Genomic DNA, 9,323 nt, shown 5'->3' on the forward strand with positions numbered 1-9,323 from the left:
TTAACTTATCATAGCCTACCTTCAAGTGATGTTACACTACTTCATTTATCCTTATAACAGTGTGGTATCATTTTTCCCTTCCCAGACTTTCTGCTATTCTTTCATAAGTTTTACTTCTATAAATTGTAATCCCATAATACATTGCTATTATTGTTGCATTTAACAGTCAGTTATCTTGTAAAAAAAATTAAAAAGAAAAAAAGGTATTTTATATTTACCTAGGCAATTATTATTTCTGGTGCTTTTGATTCTTTTGGGTACATACATATTTTCATCTGATATCATTTTCCTTCTGCTTGGAGGACTTTTTTTCTTTTGGGGGGTAACATTTCCTAAGTCTGCTGGTAATAAATTCCCTTAGCTTTTGAATGTGTGAAACAGTCGTCACTTTACCCTCAACTTTGAAAGGTCTTTTCACTGGGTGTGGGATTCTCCATTTACAGGGTTTTATCCTTCCAGTGCTTTAAAGATGCTGTTGCACTGTCTTGCTTGTACTGTTTCCTGAGAAGTCTGCTGTCACCCTTATCTTGGCTGCTCCATGTACATAATAGCTTTTCTCTGGCTGCTTTCAAGTCTTTAATTTCATCACTGGTTGGGAGTTCCCTGACTGTGTTTCAAGGGGGCACTTAGCTCCCCTTGCTGGGCTCTTAATTTTTCTCTCTGAGTCACCATTCCTTGGTTATGAAAGGCAACATGTGTTTGCAGGTAAGTAGTTAGCCAGCCTGCTTCTTGCCAGTAGAATTTGCAGGGTACTTTTTCCTCTCCCTTTTGATCCAACCTGCAGGTGTCTTGTCTGCTAGTTTTCTCAAATACTTGTGGGTCTCCTATGGATTTTAATGATGATCTCTCCATCAGAAAAAGTCTCACCCACTTATATTTTCTCTGCCTTTGCCTTGTGCGGAGACAGCTGGGGAACAGTGCTTGTAATCTGAGGGCTCTGTGATTTGGTCAAGAGGATATGTGAGGCACATCAGTCTCTTAAAGAGGCTGTTTGGATGAATACTCTGACCTTCTGATCTTTCTGAGGTTCTAGAAAAAACCTTTCAGTCATTCCTTGGCTTTCTCTCTAAAGCCCATTTTCTTGACATCTTGGAAAACATCTCTTTAATTTTAGTGGTGTTCACTATTGAGGAGGCTGAGAGTTTTCACAGTCACCAATCCTCATTACTTTGTTTTGCACTTATTCCCCAGTTCTCCTCTTACATTTTCTTTTCTTTCTTTCTCATTCTTTTATGGAGGCACTGGGGATTGAGCCCAGGACCTCACGCATGCTAAGCATGTGCTCTACCACTGAGCTATACTCTCCCCCCTCCTCCGTACATTTTAACACAAGCAGCAAGAGGAAACCTGGCACCTTTAGCACTGTTTGGCAATATCTGTGGTGATATAATTATGTACATTACATATTCTGCTTTCCACATAATGGCAGGAGACAATTTTGCTCAGCTTTCTGCCATTACATAGCAAGTTTGTACTAATATGGTCCTCACTTCCCTCCGAGTCCTCACCTGCAGTTTCTTCCAAGTCTAGATTTCTACCAACAGTTGATTTGTGTGATTTTGGCTTTTTCTACCACATTACTCAAAAATCCACTAGCTTCAACCCATCTGATTCCAAAGCCTCAAACACATTTTAGGTATTTGTTACAGCTACACTCAACTTTCAGGTAATAAAATCTGTATTAGTTTTCTGTTGCTGTGTAACCAGTTACCACAAGCTTGCAGATCATGTGTCTGTGTGGTTTCTGTGTGTCAGGAGTTCAGGCACAGATTACCTGGGTCCTCTGATTCAGGTTTTACAAATCTGAAATCAAGGTGTTGGTTTGGAGTTCTCCTTCCAAGTTCATCTGGTTATTGGCAGCATTCATTTCCTTGTGGCAGTAAGAAGTGAGAGCTTCAGTTTTTTTCTTCAGCTCCTACAGGCTGCCAGCAGTTTCTAGAAGCCACCCCTAGTACCGTGTCACGTAGATTTCCCCAGTATGATCACTTACTTCATTAAGCAAGCAATGAGAATCTCTGCAGTAGTGAGTCTGCTAGCAAGATGGACTCTTCTATAACTTAATGTAACCATTGGAGTGAACCTCATTACTTTTGCCATTTTCTACTGAATAAGCAAATCACACAAAAGAAGAATAAATTCAGATGCAATCCCCAAAACCCAAAGTTTTTTGTTTTTTGTTTTTTTGGCAGAAATAGAAAAATCCATACTCAAATTCATATGGAATTTCAGCAGACCCTGTAATTGTCAAAGCAATATTGAAAAAGAAGAACAAAATTAGAGGACTCACACTTCCTAATTTCAAAATTTACCACAAAGCAAAAACAAAACAAACAAACAAAACCAGCAACAGTAATCAAAACAGTGACAGACATAATGACAGACATACAGACCAACAGAATAAACTACAGGGCCCAGAAATGAACCCTCAAGTATGTGGCCAAATGATTTTCAATAAGGGAGCCAAGACTATCAATGGAGAAAGGACAGTCTTTTCAACAAATGGTGCTGGGTAAACTGGATAGCCACATGCAAAAGAATTAAGTTGTACGTTTACCTTACATCATACCCAAAAATTAACTAAAAATGGACCAAATACTTAAAAACTTACTAGCTAAAGCCATGAAATTTTTAGAAGAAAACATAGAGGAAGAGCTCTATGACACTGGATCTGCAAGTGATTTCTTCAGTATAATCCCAAAGGCAGAGGCAACAGAAGAAGAAATAGACAAATTGGACTTCATCAAAATTCAACACTTTTGTGCATCAAAGAACACAAATAGCAAAGTAAAAAAGGGAAACCCTGACTTCCTTCTGAGAACTAGGGGCCTTCCTGCCTCCTGATCTGACAGACCACTCTGATGCTGCAGACTAACACCTTCCTTCCTCAGGGTGAGCTCTGGCCCCTCAGGTAACTGGAACATAGGCCTGTAGGTTCACTCCACAATCCCTTCAGTTTCTCCCAGTCATTCAGACAGCAATGCAAAGTAAGCCACGAGAGGACACAGAGCATGTCCCTGCATCCCTACTGTATGCTGCCTGAGGCAGATACTGCTGGGTGCCCCCTATCAGCCATCCCCCACTCCCTCCAGTTGTTTAACCAACCTGACCCACCACAACCCCCAGGATTAATGACTTGACCAATGAAGTTATTATCACACAGTAAAGAGCAGACCAAGGTAGGTGGTTGGTTGGGAGGTGAGTCATGGGCTCCTTGGACACATCACTGGGATTACATGCAGAGTTTTCTATGTCCATGAGGAACATGCATCTTCCCAGGACCAAACTGGACATCCCTCAAGGCCTTCCACCAGCGTGGGGGTGGTTCATTCCCTAACCCTCTCAGAGGCAATGGGAATGAAGCCATTCCAGTGAGCCTTGGAAAATCCTGATTCTCTCCAGGAAAGGAGAAGGGAGGCATGGGGAGGTATTTTCTCTCCATGTCTATATAGGTGACTGCTGCAAATATTTGGATCCAGGCAGCTGGAAGGAGCTTTATGCTCCAGATGGGGGACAGCACTGCCTAGGTTCCTGGGCTGCTCAGAAAGGGCAGAGCAGATCCTGAAGCCTCTTGCACATCAGGGACACACGTAGGTAGCTTCTCTGTGGGTACTCTGCTCCATGAAGTTTGACTGGGGTGAAGACTTTCTCACAGACCATTTCCATATGGCTCCACTCAGGTGTGGATCCTTTTATGCTGAGCAAGGTTGCAGAGACGACTGAAGATCTTCCCACAGAGGCCACACTCATAAGTCCTTTCTCTGGTGTGAACTATCTGGTGTCGAACAAGTGTGGATCTTTCACTAAAAGCTTTCCCACACTGGCTGCACTCATAGGGCCTTTCGTTTGTGTGAATTCTCTGGTGACGAACCAGGTGAGAGTTATTGCTGAATGCTCTCCCGCATTCACTGCACTCATAAGGCCTTTCACCAGTGTGAACTCTCCAGTGATAGATAAGGCTGGACTTTCGGCTAAAGAATTTCCCACATTCAGTGCACTCATAAGGCCGTTCTCCAGTGTGAACTTTCTGATGTTTAATGAGAATGGAGTTTTGGCTAAAGAATTTCCCACATTCATTGCACTCATAAGGCCTTTCTCTTGTGTGAACTCTCCAGTGCTCAATGAGACTGGAACTGTGAGCAAAGGCTTTCCCACATTCACTGCACTCATATGGCCTTTCTCCAGTGTGAATTCTCCAGTGCTGAATCAGGCTGGAGCTGCGACTGAAGGCTTTTCTACATTCACTGCACTCATAAGGCCTTTGTCTGGTATGAACTTTCTGGTGCTGAATGAGGGTGGAGCTATTGCTGAAGGCTTTCCCACATTCACTGCATCCAAAAGGCCGTTCTCCAGTGTGAATTTTCTGATGTCGAAGGAGGTGGGAGCTTTGGCTGAAGTCTCTTCCACATTCACTGCATTCAAATGGCCGTTCTCCAGTGTGAACTTTCTGATGCTGAGCAAGGTTGGAGTTATTGTTAAAAGCTCTCCCACACTCACCGCACTCAAAAGGCCTTTCTCCGGTGTGAACTCTCCAGTGCTGAATGAGAGCAGAGCTGCGGCTGAAGGCCTTATTACACAGATTGCACTCATAAGGCCTTACTTGGGTGTGAACTTTCTGATGCCGAAAGAAATTGGAGCTTTGGCTGAAGGCTCTTCCACATTTGCTGCACTCAAAAGGCCTTTCTCCAGTGTGAACTTTCTCATGCCGAGTGAGGTGTGACCAGTTATTGAAAGCTTTCCCACAGTCACTGCACTCATAAAGCCTTTCTCCTGTGTGAATTCTCCGGTGGTGAACATACGTGAGTTTGTGGCTGAAGGTTTTCCCACAGTTGCTGCACTCATAACATTTTACTCCAGTGTGAAATTTCTGGTGCTTCCTCAGTTTAGATGGGTGACTAAAGGACTTCCCACACTCCTTACATACATAAGATGCTTCTTCAGTATGAAATTTGTGGTCATTAACGAGGTTTGATTTCTCCTCCAAGGAGTTGCCAACTGTTGGGCATCTAAATGGTCTCTCTTCAGAGTGAGCTTTCAAGTGGTTGAGGAGGATGGAAGTCTTCTGGAAGCCTTTTCCACAGTCATTGCAGCTGAAGGGCTTCTGTGAGGTATTAACTTCTGGGAGCTGCCCAAGATTGGAACCATTTGGTGAGCCTGAGACGTCCCTGCCTTTTGTGCTCGTATGTGGTGTCCCACTGCCATCAGTGTTTGGGTGCTGGAGGGGGTCATGGCTGGCAGAGACATCCTTACCACCTAACCCACAAGCAGAGGGCTTCTCTGACAGGTAGACTACTGAGCTTGCTGAGCTCTTCACAAACAAGTCCCTGTCCTTGACCCATCTGAAAAGCTTTTCTCCACTGTGCTCCTTCTGATGCTGGTGAAGGTTTGCTCCAAACCAAAACCCTCTTCCACATGCTACACATGTGTTGGGAGTCAACTTAAGATGTGTTCCTTGATGTCCATCTAGGTGCAAAGTGTCTTTCAAGGATGGGTCACACATGTCACAGTTGTCAGCCTTTTGGGTGGAAGGATGTACACTAGGAATCCTGGCCTGTGACACCACTTCTACAGAAGCATTCTGCTTAGAATGTACCTCCTTATCTTCCACTCCATGCCAACAACCTGAAAGCCAGGAAATTTCTGGTTAACTGAATGTTCTACTTAGTGGAAAGAGTTACTTCATTAGAAATGTGTAACTGACACACTCAGGAATTGGTCCAAGGGTTTGTTGATAGACCAAGAGGACCAGAATTAGAGTGAAAGGCCCACTGTGCAGGGCAGGGCCCAGCCAAACCAGAGAGTAAAGGAGGCCTCGCCAGAGACAAGGACACAGAGGCAAAGATTTGAAAAGACATTTCTCAAAAAAAGATACATATACACAAATGGCCACTGAGCACAGGAAAAGATGCTCAACATCGTTAGTCATTAGAGGAATGCAAACTCAAACCACAAGGAGATACCACTTCACACCACCAGGATAACGATAAGAAAAAAGACAGTAACAAGTAGAGAAACTGGAACACTCATACACTGCAGTAGGAATTTAAAATGGTGCTACCAGTTTGGAAAACCATTTAGCAATTCCACCCAAGAGAAATGAGAACATATCTATATGAAAACTTGCATGTGAATGTTCATAACAACTGTCATTTGCATAACGGCCAAAAAGTGGAAACAAGCCAGATGCCCATCAACTGAAGAATGGGTAAACAAACTGGTATAGCCATAATCTATACAATGGGATATTATTCAGCCATAATCATGAGTAACATATTACAACATGTGCTAAAAGCTCACGGACGAAGCTCAAAAACATTATGCTAAGTGAAAGCCAGTCAGAGGAAAACATACATTGTATGACTGCATTTATAAGAAATGTCTAGAATAAGCAAATCTATATAGTAGGAAAGTACATCAGTGGATGCCTAGGACTCAGGGGAAAGGAATGAGGGAGGATGAAGACTGACTGCTAATGGGTACAAAGTTTTTCTTTAGGTAATGAAAATGCTCTAAAATTAGAGTATGGTTATATTTATACAACAAATACATACCAAACCCCACTAAAACACTGGGTCACCCAGCCAGGAATTGGTTGAGCTCAGTGGGATCCTTTAGGCTGCCCAGAATGCCTGATCCCCAACCTCTGCTTCCACAAGGCCCCTGTGGGAGCTAACAGCTATTAGGACTGTTCCGGAGGCTGCCCAGGGAGAAACAGGAGGAGTGATACAGCCCAGCCCCAGCACTCACAGCGCCTGCAGCAGGATCCCAGAAGGAAGCAGTGTCCCGGGTCCAGCTCTGGGACGAACAGAACTTCCTATGGGGAGAAGGCATAAAGCAGAGCCTTATGGGCTTACCAAGTGAGGTCACAAGCTCCAGGTTCTCCAGCATCACACTGTGGTACAGATGCCTCTGGGCTGCATCAAGGAGCCCCCACTCCTCTTTGCAGAAGCGCACAGCCACATCCTCGAAGGTCACCAGGTTCTGCAGCGATGAGACAGCTAAGCCAGGGGGCCAAGAGGTGTGCTGAAAAACACACAAAATAGTCAGATGGGCACATCCCAGCCCTTGACCTGTGACTCAAGAGTTCTGTAACATCTACCACTGGCATCTCCTCTTCCCGTGACCCCTCAGCCCATCTCCCTCTCACCCACCTGCAGCCCACCCTCCTGTTCAGGCCCTCACCTAGGAGATAATGGGTCCTGGCACCACTGGTGTCCTTCTCTCCCTGTAGTCCCACTGGTCACTATATCCGGACCAATCCCCAACCAGTGAGACAAATGGCAGGTGGGCAGATGGATGCTGTCTGAGCTCTGAGTTGGTACACACCCCCACTTCCCCACTAGCCAATTTCCCTTGTGCCTTCCAGGTACATCTCCCAAATATAAGGAAATAGGAGAAAACTTGGGCTCTCTTTCCTCCCTTAAGCCTGTCTGGTACCAGGGTTCTGGGATCATTAGTTCACATTCTCTTACCTTGTACACATCACTCTTGGGATCATTCCATCCTCATATCTGCACTGCCCCGGGCCCCCAATACCATCACCCCTCTCCCTGGCCACACCACAGGCATCTCTGTAGTGTCCCCATATACCACTATACACCTAGCTTGCCTACCAAAGCAAGCTGGATCCAATACTGACCTTGACCGCCAAAACCCTCCGCTTACAGGGACACCATCACCCATCTAGTTAATGCCTCCCTTCCTTCCCCTGTTGCTTCAACCTTACACCCCAGAAACATGAGTAGATCTCAAACACCCCTACTCTCTCCCACCTCTAACCTTGAATATGCTGTCCCTTCACCAGTCACAGCTGTCTTTCCTAATATACAAATCCCAGCTCTGCTGGCCCCCACCCTTGGCTTGGGGACTCTTAGCTTGGATTGACCTTTTGTGTCCCTGCCACTCCAGCAGCCTAACAAAACCCCCAGCCCCCAAAGAGGCTGGCCACAAACACTTGGTGAGCTGTAGAGAGGTAAAACAAGCTTGCTTTGGGCCGCACTGTCATCCCGCCTCAGTTACTTCTATGCTTCATTTGTTCATTCCAGATCTACTGTCTACTCAGAGGCTTGGTCACCATCCTGAACCCAACTCACGGCTGCACACAGTGTGTAAACACAAGCCTCCACCCCTTGGAAGTCTCCAGCCGGGACCTGGCCAAAAGCACACTTGGCACCTCAATTTGGCTGTCTCTGGGACACCTCAAATACAATGCAGCCAAAACCCAATTCTTTATATTCTCTCTGAAATCTACTCCAAGCAACTTCCACATCTGAAAAACCTACCAGGGTCAACGATGCTATCTCACTGCCCTACATGAGGAAATCTAGCCCACCCTACTGGAAGAGCACATCCAGGAGCCAACCACTTCTACCTCCACAGGCACACCTCTGCTCCAGCCACCAAAAGCCTTCCCCTGGACTACTGCAGTCACCTCCTGGATGGTCTTCCTGTCTCAACTCAACCCACCTCCCAGTCTCTTCACCCAGCATCCAGAAGGACCTTGTTAAGAACTGAGTCGCATCACCATTCCCCCTGCCCCTGTTCGAAACTTCCCATGACTCGCACCACACTGAGAATAGAGGCCCAGCACCTCAGTCTGCCACTCCAGGCCTGCCTCCAGTTCTCCTGCTTTTTATTTACACCAGATGTAATGGACACCTGTGGTTTCCCTGAACACTTCCACCTGATACCTCCAAGCAATGTACTTACGCTGGTCCCTGTGCCAAGGACCTTTCCAGACCTTACCGCATGTGATTCCCCATCTCCGTACAACCTCTGGCTTGGGTTCAGGATGCTAGGGGAAACTGACCCTGAGGGCGACAGACTCGTGTGCAGGCCAAGAGTCCGGGCCACCATCATTCCCTAACCAGAGCTCCAGGATCATGAGGGCGGGGATCCGAGCGGGTGACCTGGCATCCTCACCACTCACCTGCGCCGGGTCCATGCCGACCCTGCGAGCCCGGTCAGAGCCTGTGGGCGGATGGGGCCGTGAGAGATGGCTACCAGGATGAGCTCCGCGGGCTCATCCGAACCCCTCCACAGCCACTGGAAAGGGTGACCACAGCTTTAGGGTTGCACTCAGGGCCTCAGTCTTGCCGGGTATGAAATGGGAGCTGCCCCCAGGGAATGTGGGACAAAAGTGCGTGGAGTCTCACGGAAAGCCCACGCTCAGGAAGGCGGGGCCGTCACCGGGGTAAAATTGCGTGCAAAGGTGCAGTGAGGGTCCCAGCACGTCCCCGGCCCCCTTGCCACGCATTCCAGCTGCCGTCACTGGACAGCCCGACCCGCCACAAAACGAAGACGTCAATGGCGACGCCGGAAGTCCC

General features: G+C 46.6%; 1 protein-coding gene across 1 annotated transcript; it reads right to left on the minus strand.

Moving 5' to 3' along the window:
* Nucleotides 1–1,660: 1,660 nt before the first annotated feature.
* On the minus strand, nt 1,661–9,062 carry ZNF132 (zinc finger protein 132). The gene is made up of 3 exons (XM_010989221.3): nt 8,927–9,062; nt 6,852–7,020; nt 1,661–5,619 (listed from the first exon to the last, which is right to left on the minus strand). Exons 1-3 carry the CDS (start codon nt 8,939–8,941, stop codon nt 3,674–3,676), a joined length of 2,130 nt encoding a protein of 709 aa, XP_010987523.1. The 5' UTR covers nt 8,942–9,062; the 3' UTR covers nt 1,661–3,673.
* Nucleotides 9,063–9,323: the final 261 nt, after the last annotated feature.

The sequence above is a fragment of the Camelus dromedarius genome, chromosome 9, assembly GCF_036321535.1.
Source record: "Camelus dromedarius isolate mCamDro1 chromosome 9, mCamDro1.pat, whole genome shotgun sequence".
NCBI classification, from domain to species: domain Eukaryota; kingdom Metazoa; phylum Chordata; class Mammalia; order Artiodactyla; family Camelidae; genus Camelus; species Camelus dromedarius.